Raw genomic sequence first — 16,657 nt, 5'->3', positions numbered from 1 at the left:
CAACAGATGGCATCCGCACCTGAGTCACCATGATTAAAAAGAATCCCTCGTCAAAAGCCAGCATATTGGGTCATGCAGAACCAGCAGGCTGGTGCAATTTAAAAACTCATTATTTTGCTTTATATATCCCTTGTTCCCATGGATATAATTCTTCTTTTTATAGGAGAATATCAAGCTCCTGTATGATCTGTTGAATTTACTGGCAGGTAAGGGTTATTTTTTTCGCAGGAGTTAGGTAATCAATGAATTTTAACCAGGCCTTTCCATGAGAGCATTAGGTTGAAGATCTGTACAGTGCTTATTCTCACAGATACTGCTGGATGTTCTGATTAGTGTATGACTTCTGATCTAGCAAGTCTCACCTTGATTACTGAGCAGGAAAAAATAATTGGGTTTGTATGTATTTGTTCTTTGTCTCCTGAAGCTCAGGTAGTTTACTGAGCTATGTTGTAGCTTCTTTTAGTCTCTATCAAGGGCTTTGGATGCTTCCTCCTCCACAGTACCAGCAACTGTAAATGATGAGTGACAAATGTTAACACAGTTCTGCAGCATCACTCATGGCCATTTCCACCAGGGCTGGTTTTCAAGGTCAGTCATGTGAAACAGCAGATACTCACATGCAAGCTGCATGTCTTCATATATGAAGTACATTCTTTTGTGCATCTCAGACTTTTCAATACTCCCCACAGTTCAGATTGTCTCTGCTTGCTAGAGCATGCAGAGGAGCCGGATCTAAGATGTTTTGTGGAAGTACTTCAGAGCATATCTTAATGACTATAAAAAGTTACCCTTGAAAATAAAACAATTTTAGATACAATGGAGCAGTGTAGCTTTTCAACCTCTTCTTTTTCCTCTGTTGTAAAGCAGATGCTAAATTGCTTTCTGTATTGCTTATTATGGAGACAGACATCAAGTCAAGTTTCAGTCAGGAGGAGTTTTTTAGGAATAAGTTAGAAACTTTTGAAAATAAATATTTACAAAAAAAATGTTTACAGTCTTCACTACCAACAGCATAAACTTGCCACTCTAATAAGCCCTTTCATATTCCTTCTCTCTTCTGCAAAATACTTGTCTTTCTTCCACACACAACTGTATGTGCTGTGTGAACATTTTAATAAGGGTTTTCAGAAACAAAAACACATTCTCTTTCAAACTGAAACTTCCCTTTTAGACATCTGAAGCAGAAATAGTACATTGAATAACAATAACCTTAACTTCCTTGGCATGTTTTTTTTGGTTTTGTGTCGCAAAAAGTTGTCACGACTACAGCAGTCTGGAAGTTCCACACTTCTCTTCACAAAGAAACTCTTCCTTCTATGGTTTTAGCCTCCAGATGAATAGTAACGTTTGAAATTACTTCAGGGAGAATTGAATAACAGCAAGGCAAAATAGTTGTCCACAATTTTTCAGTTTTATAGATGCTGTCATTTTTGCAGGGTGTGGGACTGAAAACAGCCATTCTGTTTTCCTGATAGGTATACAAAGTGATTGAATTCTATGTACCTGTATTAATCTTGAAGATTCAACTGTGTTTGATGCTGTTCTTTACTTCTTAATCTTCAAAACATTAAAAAGGTGGTTGAAGCCATCTGTCTTCAGACAGAGAGATGAGCCCATTCTAAGCCCCCCTTTGAAAACGTGAGGCTTTCTAGAACCCCGTTCACCTGTTTGCCATAGTGATGACAAACGCCAAAGAAGTTACTTTTTGCCCCGACCCAAACATGTACAGAAGTTAGACCCTTCACATATGAAAGTGACATCTCCAGGCTATATTGTGAATGGTAAATTCACCTTAGCTCTCTTGCTACCGTTACCCACCAAAGACTCATGATAACAATTACGTTTGAGTATCTGTTAAAAGTTGGTACTTTCACTAGTGTTGAGGACAAAAAGAAACTGGGTGTACTAAAAGCTGGTAACCATCAAAGTCAAAACTTTTAGAAGTTGCCACTTTATGGTACATGAGAATACCAGAGTTTCTATCTGCCTCTTCATTTGTAATAGGAGGTTTTAGTGATAACTGTCAGAACAGCTATCTTTCATTATTTTCATGATTTCTGTATTTTCCCGTCTTTCTTGCAGTCAGCTGTGTGGTAGTTTTGTTTGTGCAGGGAATGAGACACCCCATTCAGGTGGAAGGCTGTAAGTGCAGAGCTAGCATAGTTTTCTAATAGGTACAAAGTTGACTTAGGCTTTGTTGCAGTGTGTCGTTTCCCTGAATCTTTGTGTATAGACCGAGTGAAACAGGAGCAGTGTTAGAACGCCACTGATAGGTTCGTTGCTAGGCGAAGGCACTTGCATTCTTCGCGTGTGACTACATTTTGCATGGAATAGATGCCCGCCTTTCATATACCTTTGGAAATTCTCTGAAAGTACAAACAAGCTCTAGATACTATATAAATAATTATTTAATGTTTATTTGCCAATATAAATTCCTAAATCCCATGCAGGCTGTTCTTGCACTTGCTTGTCAATGTGGCTTGTGAAACAAGTTTGAGAAAACGATGATTTTTCTGTACTGCATTGTCAAAGCCACAGAGCAAGAAAAAGCAGTTCTTCCTATCATCTCCCCCACACAGATTGAGCTGCAGTAAATCAGACATAAAGGACTTCAGAGCATATATAGATCTTTGTCTCAAACACAAGATACTGGTTTGATTTGTCTGTTGTGAAAATCAGACTAGAAAAGTTACAACAGATCTCGGCATATCAGAATAAAGAAGTAAGAGAAATGAGAGTCTGCAGTAAATAATTAGAGGCAAATCAGGCAAATGGCAATGTTTCAAAGTTGTAATGTAGTAAATAGAAGATTGTGTGAAAAGTAATATATTGGTCCTCTTTAAAAAATGTGGCTATAAAATATATTCTGCAAACAAGGAAGTTATCCTTTTTCTTAAATTCAGAAGCTGAACATGCTGTCCTTGTGAACCAAACACTTTCAGTAAAGAACATTATAAGGGTGACCATCTATTAGTGTTGCTTAGACTCCTAATTGCTATATTATGCACTAGAATCCATTTTTTGTTTGAGGAAGATGTATACAGCATCAGCCTTACAAATTGACCTGCATGTCTGTATTTTAGGGGAAGGCAAATTATGAAAAGCTGATGCGTGATGAGAAGTTTTCCATGTTCGACAAAGAATCAGCCATAAATTGGGCTTGATAGGGAAGGTACCTAGCACTCTTGACAGAGTTCTGTTAACACACCTGTTAATCAGTGAAGCCTAATGCTAAAGCAGAAAAGAGGCAGAGAAATACAGTTTGTCAGAAAAATCACATAGGCAAAGCATCTTTTTTCTGTGAAGTGTATTTACCAGATGGTCTTCAGCCATTTGGAAGAAGAAGGCTTTTGGGTCTTCTCATCTGCTAGGGAAAAAAAGGAGTGTAGCAAATTTACAAAATAGAATGTATTTCAGAAACAAATGTATCAAGAAAAAAATAAGGCAGGGCTTTTTAGGTTTTTTGGTGTTTGGGGGTTTTGGGGGGGGTTTTGGTGGGTTTTTTGGAGGGAGTTGGGGGCTTTTGTTTGTTTGTTTTTTGGTTTTGTTGTTGTTGTTGAGTTGGGGGGGTTTCTTTTGTCTTGTGACCATATCCAAATCTTTGAAATCTGTCATCTTTTCTCTCTTACATATCCTTTGGTGGCAACTGAAATCTCTATATGGATATGGCCACCAGTGTACATGACAGTCCAGGTGATTTTGAAGCACTACTTTTGAAAACAAGAAAAGATACAGGCTTATTGGATTAATTTCTTTCCCTGTCCGTCTGTATCCTTCCATGCAGTTGCATGTTCAGATGTAGACTGTGGAGATTCCCTCTGCTGCTGCTAAATCTCATTCTGCTGCAAGCATGCTCATGTATTGTGTCTGTATTAAGCACAAATACATGGCAGGTTAGAATGGTATTCCTGGTTGACAGTGTATATCAAATACTGCAGTCTCCCATAAAATATAATGAAAAAACAGAATTAAAATGTTTACATTGCCCTTTCCTACTTGAAGTGGTGAAAATAACCAGGTGGTCCCCAAAAATAACAACGAATAATAGTGCTGAATTTTTTGTGATGCAGATTTGATTTTTAACCATAATTACCTTGACATTAAAAGGAAAAATATCCAATACACATTTATTTCTATTACTTTTGTACATATCTTGATCTGACTAATAGTTGTTTGATACTGACTATTTCTGTGAGGAAGGAATAAATGTACCAGTGTTCTCTATCCTTAAATATAAATATACATTGTGAGTGATACATCTCACTCATGAGATACTTACCAGGACAATAAATTATGACAGAGGTTTTTTCTATCATTTTTACTTATGCTTTAATGTAGACTAAATTATCTTGTTTGTTTATCTAGGTAAAGTGTTCATGCTAATGCACTTAAACTCCCAGTACAAGTTTAAAAAATACAGCATCTGAATATCTTACTCACATGCATGGGCAACATTCCTTCACAATAAGGTCCTTGGGGAAAAATAAAAGAAACAAGTAGCCAAAATGAACTCATATTTTTGAGCTAGAGAATAGTGATGATTTTATTACATCCTGATGCTTATGATTGACTCAACATGGAAATAGAAAGTAGAAATGCAAAAAACTAATTAGGTTCTTTTGTCCATTCCCTAAGGAACCTTCTACTGAAGGGGATAAAATGATCTTAAACTTCTCATCCATCATCAAAATTGATTCTGCATTACAAGTTGATATGAAGAACCCAGTCCAACAAGTCAATTACTTAAGATTTTTGTTTTGGAAATGTTAGATGCAGCATGTTTTTTACAAAAAAAAAATCTGTATGTGTTAGTCTTTCCAAGCTCAGATGAGCAATTTAGAATGAGTGATTAATAGGTATTCATATTTCCATGATGCAAATCACGCTTATTGAGAAGAATGCACAAAATAGAAACAAAAGCAGCTTTCTTAGTGGAAAACACTGATTCAGCAACTGAAACTTACTGTTGGACTGCTTTCACAAAGACAGTTCGGTTTGAACCATGGTCTCAAGCCTCCTGGAATAAGCCTTCAGTCAGAGCTGTGACCTCAGGCAGAGAGCCAATACCTCGTTGCTGTTCCATCTGAATGTGTTTATACCTGTATCTCAGGTTCCCAAATGAGTCACTTATCATTCTTCCAAGATGCTTGACTGTAATTAAACAATCAAAATGTCTGTAGTACATAGAGAGAAAGAAGGTCCCTGTGTGAGTGAGACCTACTTCTCTGTAGCCAGTACACTCCACCAGAAAATACATCAAGGCCCCTAGTTACAATTGCATTATTTAAAGCTTTTCTGTTTCATAGAAGAAAAAACTGAAGCACACTCCCTGCAAGCCACTGTCCAGCAGTGCTGTCTTAAAAGCTGCAAGGTAAAGATTCAAGGCTCTGGCATTATTCAGGTATCCCACATAACTCTCACTAGGGAATTTTTAAGCCCCAGGACCGTTACATGTAATTCAGAATTTGAAAGATATTGGATTTACCCAGTCTGAGAAAATGTTAATGAGAGGAACGGACCATTTAACATCTCTGCTGTGGGGCAAGCAAATTTTATGAAAGAAAGAGTTACTCTGTTATACTGGATGAATGACATTAAACTACAACTACACTGTTTTGATGGGGTGGGTTTGGTTTTTTTTGTTGTTTTTTCCTGCAGTTAAGGTCAGAAAAAGCAGCTTTCTTGAGTGGCATAAGGGTACATATGAGCATTAGGACAGTAGTACTATGTACATATATGTACACAGCTTTTATTGCATTCAGCTTTGTCTCATCTCAGGCTAACTGTTTAAATCTGGACAATTTCTGATGCTGCCAGTTCCTCTGTTACCAGTCAGCAGTACTTCTGTGAGTAGTCAAAAGGTGTTGTGGAAATGTGCTATTTATTCTTTGGGAAACCATATGACATTTTCATTTTTTTTCGTTCAAGTAGAACAAACTGAGCTTGTATTGGAAATCTAGCCGTGGAGAAATGTCAATCAATAAGTGTGTAACACTTTATTAGATGGAAACTTAGCTGGCAGCATTAGCTGTAGTATTATAAAAATGTCTTAAATAGCACCTGTCAAGAGTGCACAAATAAAGTGTGGTCTCAGACTTTAAAATAAGTGGAGCAATGACTTGTTTCTGAACATGGTGGAAATACTAACATGGAACAGGAACGTGTAAGATTTTTCAGGAATGTAGAAGCGGTCGTGTTGTGGTTGCTGTATATTGTACCAAGACTGTTCAGTTCATTCAAACTCTACCTTGCTTCTCTTGTCTTTCAAGGTGTGTTTGGCTTCTTGTAACTGTGAGGGGCATGAACACCTTTTGTGTATTCATGGGCATTTAATAAGTGATGCACTTGTGCTACAGTGGAGCTCCAGTCCTGGACTGGGATTTCTACATGGTACCATAATGCAGACAAAATAATGCATTGAGATAGGCACTGTTCCAGCCCAGTTAAATCTGTATCAATAAAGAAAAGAAAATGCCATATGATATTCCAGAGAATAAATACCACATTCCCCCATCTGACTAGCCACAGAATCGCTGCAGAATAGGATCAGAGGAAATGCCAGCAAGAGAAATGATCCAGCCCTAGCCTACAATTGATGTGTATGTGAATATACACACAATTAGAAAATATGCATTTTCAAACCAATTATCTAGTTTTATGAAATGAGCAATTTTAAAGAAGAAAATCTCTGGAGTTTTGTCATTGCTCAAAGGATATGTATTTTTAAGTATCGCTATATTAAACCGGGAGTTCCGAATGGTGTTCTGCGTTAGTGGCTTTTTATTTTAGCTATCTGTGAAACACTTGCATTTTTTCATAAAACAGTGGGACTCTGGCTCTCCACTACTGTACATTGTAAATAGCAGTGGTTTTATTTTCTTTTTATTTTTGGAAATAGATGGAGAATTTACAGGTCAGTCTTATCCTCTTCTTATTCCTGTGAGAGGTCTAGTGCTGACTCTAAATATAGGAGTAGGTGGTATAGAAAGCCAGCCAAAGCACTGGTCAGTCTTGTGGGAGCTATACATAAAATTTCCACATGCTCCTCAGTCACTTAGTAATCTAAGCCTTGTTGAAAGCTAATGGGACTTGAAAGCACTTTGAACATTTCATTTTGTGAAAGCCAATTTTCACATACAGCAGTGTGCAGGCAGCAGGGCTGGCTGACTGGCTAGCTTGATGCAGGTAGGATTCAGTTTGTGCTTGAAAATCAGCCAATTACTATTCACTGTGCTATCCCTTGGCTGGTAATGAGAGAAAGCTGTGTTTTTCCAGAGAAAAGGATACAGTAGAAAGCCTCTGTGTTGCCAGTAGCTGCACTGGGCAGGATTTGTCCCAATAAAGCATTTCAGCTTGCTTTATAAGCAGCGCTTTCCGGAAATGTCAAGCTAACAGGATTCAGTCAGATCTGGTTTTTATTGACAATCCATCTAAGTAAGGAAATAATGAAAAGCACATTTTAAATTCGTATCTCCATCCTGATTAACTCACTTGAGTATAGCTGAGGTGACTTACTGTGGAACAGTGTTGCTGCATACTGTTTTCTTGAGGCATTGTAAGGTGGTATCATTGCAAAAGGCCAAAAGAAGAAATGGGAGACTGGCTGCAACTCAGATATATTTGATATGCATGGTATGTTCTGAAGCCTGGGTTAAAACTAGTGTTAGGAGAAAACAAACAATTTTATTTCCTTGTCAATTAAGTTCTAGTAGAATTTTTGCTTACAAAATGATACCTTTTCTTACCTATGAGTTCATTACTGCCTCTGCAAGCAAGTGGCTTCTCTCTTTGCCATCTCTGAATCTACTACAATGGAAGAATTGTTAAAATAAGGTCTAAGACTGGGGCAGAGTATTTTGCCATACCTCACATGAGAGTAGCATAGCCTCAGGCTTCCTTGCTGGTCTAATATACCTATAGGGAACCAGCCTTGTTGGTAAGTCATCCACAACTTTGTTCATTTATATTTTTTCCAAGGCAAGAGACGTTTGCAGGAAGATTTTATCAGGAAATCCAGAATAGCTGTATAATTACAATATAGCCCTGCTGAAGATTATGTAATAATTAATACTTATGAGGCTGAAGTTAGAAAGTGCTTTTCAAATGTCATCACACTCAACATTGGAATTAAATATGAATTCAAATGAAATAACGGGATAAAAGCAAAAACCTTTTTTCAGCTCATTACAGGGGTTTTATTTATTTCATTGAGATTCTTTAGTGCATAAAATGTGTATGACAGCTAGAAACTAGCAATTAATAAATAACACTGAAGCATTAGTGGCCAAGTTTTGCCAGTACAAATGTCTGTTGCTTTTTAGTGTGCTAACTGTTACAGTGATAGGCCTGGAGGAGACTACAGTAAAAGTGGACAGGTGAGTGGCACTGGGGTACCTTTTACCCTCAGTGCTGTTGTAGTTCCTGGAACAGACTTGGGAGGACTTTATTAAAGCATTTAGAAGACCTCCAGGCTATGTGACCTCATTATTTTCTTGAGACCTAAAAACACAAAAGACTGATCTGTATGCATTTTGATAGCTAGTGGTGAGCATTGGGCCCATATGGTATAGTTGATACCTTGACTACAGCTCTATTTCAGATACCAAAATTCTTCATATAATAGGAACACACATACTGTGCCTATGAAAATGCTCTTGCATAAACCTTTACAGTTAATTTAAGTGTATATGTTACAGTAGAAAACAAATGTCTAAACCTATTTTGAGAGAGAAAAGACTGCATGATCTTTGCCTGAGTTTTTGAAGTTTTTACAGCAGAGTTTTGTTCTGGACTTCATGGAGGCATTAAACCCTTAAGAACTTCTGGAAGCATGAATGAAAGTTCAATGCATGCTACCATAACTATTCAACAAGCATATGGTGAAGACTGCTCCTGACAAATCAAATTATCAGCAATTGAGCAGATCTTCAAAGTACCTTCCACTCAGAAACCAGCTAATTTGGGAAGGTGAAGATGATTCAGCAACAGCTGTACTGCTGTGTGGCCATGGAATTATAAAAAAATACTGAAGCAGCAGTTTATCTTGCGAGTTGTCTAAGTCAGCACAACTGGGATCTGTACCTTTTCTTTATAGTAAGCTGACTGTTTTAGGTAGAAAGATGAGGATAGGTTACTTTAGGAAAACTAGAATTCAATCTTAAGACTTCTTAGCCTACACCTGGTCGCCTAAGGAGGTGTCCAGGTTTGCAAAGCTGCTGACCCGCAATGAGCTTCCCATGAGGTAATTGGGAGACTAACAGAACTGAACAGTCATGAAAACTTGATCACATAATGATGCACCTGCAAATTCCTGTTGGTAAAATCTTGGGCACATTCCCTTATTGAGTAGGGAAAAAATGTATTCCAGTTACGAGAGATGTTCCCTTGCCTGCAGTCAGAGATATTTATAGTGTAAAGTGACTATTAGCTGCAGTTTATTACATACCTTTTTCTGAAGGGGTTTATCTCCAAATTCTAGTATGGTTAAAAGAGCAAATAACATGTGCTTATGGATTATCAGATCTCTGGACTGGCAGTGCAAGTTTGAAATTTTGCTTCCTCCTGTGAAATAAGTTATCCTGCTAACAGCTACATCTATCCCAAGAGGTTTATTAGGAAAACAAGAGTTCTTGTACATTTTAATCTACTAGCTTGTTGTCTCCTCTCCCAATATTTTATTCCACTCTGGTTTTATGCTTTTGAGTGTATTTTAGACCATTTCTGCTACATATTGGGTTTGGGGGTTTGTGACACTGTAGTTGCAAAGGGAATCATTGCTTTTGGGCTTTTGTTGCTATTGTTGTTGCCATGCAGCCATATCTCTGAGTAAGAAAACACTCACTGTATCTCAAGTTCATTTTGAAAGGAACATACATAGTAAAAGAATGAGGGCTAAAATACAGCTCCTTCTGAGCAGGCATGTTAGCTTAGTGTCTCTGAGTAGTCAAGCTGTAGGCAGTCACAGCAGCAAGCAGCAGTAAAAAGTGGAGGCAGTTATCATTGCTACCAGAAACTGCCGTAACCAGTAGATGAAGGGACCATTTTATAATCACCTCCTCATGTGGTGTGGTTGTGTCTACTCACTGTAAGGGGTATTTTTGCGCTCTTTTCAAGATGGAATTTAACTGCTGCAGGTATAAGTCTTGCATCTTGTCAGTCCCCTGCCTCGATCAGCACATATTTATGGCTCCCACTGCCCATGCACTGTCCCTGGGGAACCTTTGGAGCTTAAGGGTATGTGTTCATTTTCTGCACATTTCTAGCTTTAATATCTATTACTGAGCTTGGTCTCAGGTGGACCAAATGTTAGCTTGTGGATTTGACATTCTATGCTAGAAAAATATTTTAGAAGCTATTTGTTCCTTGTCTAAGCTGCTTGCTTTTCTAGAAATTGAAAAATGACCCATAGATTTAAAAGTCCTGTGTGAGTAAGTGCTGTGTATGCTTCAGGATTCAGGCTTTACTTGTTTATTTGTGTGCTTGCTTTATTCCTTACATCTGAATGTGTTTTCCTGTATTCTGGGCTAGTTCATCACATTCAAATTGATCACATACCCCAGTAGCAATACCAGTTGTTAGAAGTGGGTCTCACAATAGCAAGCAGAAATAGAGGCTCTAGAAAACTCTGGTTACAAAAGCAGCTTTAAGGAGTCTAAACCATTCTTAAAAGCTGTGTGATGTTCCATTTCCTAATATGATTTTGTTCCCAGAGCAGCAAATAACTACTGCTGGTAGTAGAACCAATGGTTGTAATATATACAACCAATCGTTTCTGTTGAGTTTTTCAATAATACATTTAATTAGCTAGGGCTTTGGAGGGTTGATTTCTTTTTCTTATTTTCCTTTGCTTTTCATCTTCTGGTTGCAGTATGTTGCTGATCTCTTTTTTTCGCAGCAGAGATCTCTGATACCAAGTACTGTATTGTGGAGCTAATGGGGTGCGCTGCAGGCTTTCTGTCGGGTCGCACAGTACCTTCTCTTCAGACCTTCTCCTCCTGCAAGGGGGCAACTGCTGAGAATAACCTTTCTGCCTATTGTGCACACATCTGTTAAATTGATGCTTAGAACAATTATAGGCTCTTTTTCCCCCTACCACAAGTCTCTGGAATCAAATTGTTCCATTCTTCAGGACAATAAATCCCACAACCCTACCTAGCCTCTAATGCTTTTCAATTCTTGCTGGAGACAAGTAATAATTTATTCATATGCCAGAAAATACTTTTTAAAATGCCAAGAAGAAAAGAAAAATGGGGTATAGAAAAATTACTTTCTGTGACTTTAAGGTAGGTTTTGGGGTGGGGTTTTTTCTTTTGGTGTCCTGAAAGTGAAAGAGGTTTGGAGGCTACATGTAAGAATTGGAGTGGAAAAGCAAGAAAGCGTGTGAGAATATAAAAGGAGAGTAGGAAATCCTGTCAAGCATTTCTAATTATGATTGTCTTATTTAGATAGTAAGATTGAGAAGAGCATACTCTGCACTGCAGAATAGGACATTTCTTCTAGAAGTACACTTGGAATCAAGCTTGAAAGACTTGTCATAGGTCAGCTCTTTCTCTAGCCTGCAAAAAGCCATTACTTTCCCTAAAGATTTTTCTTATAATTTATTATCTTTTTTTCTTTATAGAGAATGAAAAATTCAAAATCTACAGGCATATAGTAGTGTTTAGGATCTCTTCCCAGTTGTAATTTGAGATTTCTGGATTTGAAATGTAGAAATCTTTAAATCACAACACAAATTGTAGTCTGTAGGGAAAGAAAAATCAGGATTAAATTGTTGCAGGTTTTCCCAGAGCTGTCAAAAAGAAATGACTGTTTCAGTGTAGGGCCCAACTGTCTTTTATCTCAAGTGAATCTGTGGGAAAGAAAACTGAATTAATACATAAAGAAACTTGGTACATCGCACCTCAGTTCTTCAAGGATTCTGGCTTCTTGCAAGGGGGTGAGACCTGTGTAGACAGAAGATCTTTTCTTACCTCTCCTGCAGCATTACCAAAAATACACTCAGATCAAATTTCTTGAAACATCGCACAGTCCCATGGAGACAATGCAGTGGAGCCATCTAGATTTTCCCCATTAAACCAGGATTCTTGAAGCAATAGTGGTGTTACTTTTTTGTCCTTGATCAAGCGTAATGTTAATAATGTGTCATGAACTTGAAGACTTCTTCCAGGACACTACTCTGTGGAAAACCACATTTCCCTCATCCTACTTTTAGCTAAGCTCCTTGAAAGATAACAGTAGTAGTAATTTAGCTATATACTTGTTTCAGATTTGAGAGGAAGGAAGAAGCTATACAGAGATAGTATTTTCCTACAGTGAGTAGAATACTCTGCATCCTTCTATCAGTAGGAGAGGCTGGCACGAAACTTTTCCAGTGCTGTCATGACTTTAATTGCCAAAGAATTAACATTGAATCCTATAATATTAAAACAGAAACAAGCTAAACTTTCACTATAATATATACTAATTATATTACTGTGACATTCAAAATTACACTTGGGCCATGACTGTATTACATATCCAGGACACTCAGGTGGAAGTAAAATACTTGGTGTAAATTTCCATATGATGGAGAGCGATTAAACTTTTGTTGTAATTCAGAATGAAATCTCACAAGAGTATCACCTGTTCTGTGCTGTTAATTAAAAGAAGAAAAGGAAGGTGTTCAGTTTTGCAGCTTGAATTTAGTAATTTCAGAAACTGTAGTTTTAGATTCTGCTGTTAATTCTATTCTTAAGACCTTCTGACATTTCTCGTGTTCTAACAGTCAGAGCTTCCTGTTGTTTTAAATGGTTTTTCTCCTGTTACATGAGCAACGAAAGCAATTCAAGGAAACCTGTAAGGATACCAAAACCATAATGAAACCTATGAAACTCATAATATATACGTCATTTTTAAAGACAGATAAAATAAGGGGCAGAATGTGTAGCTTCTTTAAATGTAAATAAATACAAATTTTTAAAAATTCAAGGGTTCTAGTCTATTACCATCCTTTCTCTTAAATTTCAGATTTAAGTAAGTTACATCGTAACTGTGATGTTATCTGCCTAGTGAGTTGGTTTTGGCTTGCTTATAGTATCATAGAGTCACAAAGTCACAGAATGGTTTGGGATGGAAAGGATCTTTAAATACCATCTGGTCCAAGCCCTCTGCCATGACAATATAGTAATAATATATTACTACTGTTTTCTACTAAATACTTGATTTCACAGTGAAGATTTTATTTTCAAACGGAGCTCAAAGAACCAAAACATGGGTGCCAAACTGCTCACATCTGTCAATGTATGGTTTTGTAATGCTTGAAGAGTGTTGGCTTCTTTGCTAGAGGAACATTTAGGCCAATGCATTATCCATTTGTTCTCCAATTAGCTGATTTAAGTCATTCCTCTAAATGAGCCCCTAATTGTTTACTGCAGTGTGACAGTTCAGTAATGGATTCAGTATGGATGTTAAGCTTATAGTTTATATTGTTTACTTTATTGGCTCAGTGATTTTAAAGCACTGGTTTAAAATTGGGGTGGCACACTGAGCATTATGGGTAAGACTGTCGGCTACAAACAGACAGGACCAGGTACACACAAAGAGATGTGTTTTTTCTCAACATTTTACATTTCTATAGCACTTCCTGTGAGCTGGTACCCAGCTTCAGCATGATGCTGGAGGCAGCCCTGTGTGTTCATGAACAGAAGCACACAGGTTGTTGGGGAAAACACTGCAGAGGACACACTCCCATGGCATGTCAGGTTTCTTTGCTGCTTTCCCCACTGTTTTGCAAAGTGATATACTGCAGCAAAAAAACTGTAACTTCTGTCTCACTTCAGGAACTACAATTCAGGAGCTGAGCTAATTTGATGGATAGTGTATACTAGGAAAAATACTAGAAACTAGGAAAGGCCACATAGTCCATTGAGGCTCATTTCATTCCAAATACACCTTCCCTAGGTTATCATCCAATTGCTAAAAGAAAGAGTGATGTTATCCATTTTTTATAATTCCACTTCTGGGTGTTATGGAGATAAATACCTAAGTGCTGGAGAACTAACTTTCTTTCAGAACACTATTTCAGGAGAAAAATACTTAAATGCAGATAGGTAGGATGACAGGAAAGAAATTGACCGACCCTAAATGAAAAATATGATGATAGTGATATGAATATATGTGTATAGTCACAGTTTCACAAAGTTCCCCAGAGACAAGCTTCCAATCATGAGACTTTCAGATGGTAACCTTTCATTTGATTTATTGTTTCAGGACCAATGCAGGAGACAATATATGACTTCTGGAGAATGGTATGGCATGAAAACACAGCCAGCATAATCATGGTTACTAATCTCGTAGAAGTGGGAAGGGTAAGTGATTTTTGTACTTAAAAAAATGAAAGACATCCAAGGTGTTTGCTTTTTGAAATTAAATAACAGACCAACAAGGTGCTTACATACTAACTGTAGCGCATAAAATATGTAGGACTGCCTGTGCTGAGAGGTTCATTATCAATTATTTTTAAACATGCCTTGGATGCTTGGCTTTGATAACATTAGCACAATGAAAAAGTGACTGATAAAGCTGCATTCTGTACAGCAGAGCCTGCAAAGACTGACAAAGAGGGGAGGTATCATATCTTTCTTTGTACATATCTCAGATATATGATTTCTCTTAAGAAAATCAGTGAATTTGTTGCAGAACAAGGTACGGAATCATCTCTATTTTTTTAAGGGAGACTAAGGGGGAGTCATTCTGAAACAGATGTCTGAGAAACGTAGTTAAACTATGAAATTGCTTCTTGGTATGTTTGTCTAAATCGATCTGGTTTGTTTGGCTTTTCCTTCCTGTAAGCCTTCTGGACTAAAACAGAAAAAATTACACATTTGTGCACTGTTCCTTGATCAGGAGGTTATGTTCGGGTAAAGGAAAGTTTGAGTTCCCTGATTGATACTGTGTACTTCTCTTTCTTAGCTTGATAACTTCTGAAGTAGGCCTCCTACTCTAGTCTTTATGGCTAATTTTGTTTTCAACAAGTATTGAATTGAACCTTTTTCTTTGTTCCTCACAACTGTCAATAACCGAGTCTTTTCATTTACTGTTTTGTCTGTACACTGCTGTCTTAGGTCTCATCTGGGATGTTTTTTTCAAGAAAATTTGCTTGGGAATTTGGCATATAGCTTTCATTTGGTATGAAAAAACCCCCACTGCTTTTATGGGAACTACTGCAATTACTGTAAATCGAAGTGTTGAAATAAGAAGTCAAATGCACACATCCCAGTTTGAGCAGCACGGTTTTAAGAGATGTTTTAATTTCACACTGGTGGAGTGTCTGATAGCCCCTCTGCCCTGTGGCATTTGCATTAGGAGAGAGAGAGCACTGTTTATGTGGTGTGAGTTAAAGTTCTTTTTAGCAAGTCCAGTTTTGCAATCTCAGTTTATTCTGCCGTACGTCCTTTGTGAACTGCTAATATAAATCCTAACATGTAGATATCTGTGTGCTCAAGCCTGCTAACAGATCAGGTGCCAGTACTATTTTTAGATATAAAAAAGATGGAGATTGTGACTGCAATTAACACCTGCTGCAGGAACACATGTACAACTAATTGCAGAGGCAAAGAGGGATCATGGAGACCACTTTAAAAATGCAGTCCCTTGAGTGAGGAAGAAGGTAGAAATAGCTGGATGGTCACGTATCAATTCAAAACGGATGGATTTGTAAGAGTAGGAAGCTCTCCAGCAAACCTCTTTGTTAAAGCTTTATGCACATTCATAAGTACCCAAGCGAACAACTTAAAAAGGGATGTTTTCAGGGTATGAATAAACAAGCCTGAGAGCAAAAACAGCATTCTGCATCAAACCACATACTGTTTTCCCAAAGTCAGTATTTGGAAGCACCAATTAGAGTGAACTGTCGGATGTCAGCAAGGGAGACACCAGTCTTGATGCCAGTGTTGGCAGCCTCCGCTCACAGCATTTAGGTGCACAGCACATTCCCACAGCAGTAAGTAATGGTTTGTGCCACCATGGAGATTTCTTCAGGGTGCAAGAGTCCTAGTGGGATACAGATCTGCAGCTTTGTTGTTTCTGGCAGTGGTAGAAATTACTTTGTTCTTCCTTTCTCTGGAGGCCAGCATAGGTGAGATCAGAGAGCAGAAATTGAAATGAGCTTTTAATGGAAATAAAATCATATGAGCCACAGAACAATGCAGTCACTCCTCCATTGGTATTTTTCTGCCACTCCCAGGGCTGGAATCCTGAGCAATAAGGAGGCAAATTACAAACACACCATCTGTCCTGCAACCCCCAACACAAGCTCTGTGCCACCTTGAGTAGTAATGATTTTAATGGACCTTTTGGTAGCATTCCTGTAGGGCAAACTTTATAACCTTACCAAACCTGAGGTTTTCTATTTCAATTGCTATCACTGGTATAAGATTTACAGGGGTTTATTATTTTTATTTTTTAACTGTGTTGACCCATTGTAAGCCAAGGGGGAGAATTCTTTTGCATTTCCAGGAAGGAAGAATTTTCAAAATTTAACATGTTTGCCACACAGTGTACGGCCTTCATGAATTAATCATTGAGGGGGTCTATGTGTATTTGTTTACCAGGACTGGCTGGATAGTCATTAAATCAGTGCTAGGAACTTGCATCATGCCCTGGAGCATTATGCATCAGG

The 16,657-nt window shown here is 37.8% G+C and overlaps 1 protein-coding gene across 13 annotated transcripts in view; it reads left to right on the top strand.

The window, feature by feature from the left end:
* PTPRM (protein tyrosine phosphatase receptor type M) overlaps positions 1 to 16,657 on the top strand; it is a 453,822-nt gene that overhangs the window by 404,463 nt on the left and 32,702 nt on the right. For all 13 annotated transcript variants that reach the window (XM_032122179.1, XM_032122255.1, XM_032122222.1 and 10 more), the window contains one exon: positions 14,248 to 14,345. In XM_032122179.1, coding sequence (XP_031978070.1) covers positions 14,248 to 14,345 — 98 coding nt within the window. The remainder of the gene's footprint in view (positions 1 to 14,247; positions 14,346 to 16,657) is intronic.

The sequence above is a fragment of the Corvus moneduloides genome, chromosome 1 (genome assembly GCF_009650955.1).
Source record: "Corvus moneduloides isolate bCorMon1 chromosome 1, bCorMon1.pri, whole genome shotgun sequence".
Taxonomy (NCBI): Eukaryota; Metazoa; Chordata; class Aves; order Passeriformes; family Corvidae; genus Corvus; species Corvus moneduloides.
This window is presented reverse-complemented; position numbering and strand designations above follow the sequence as displayed.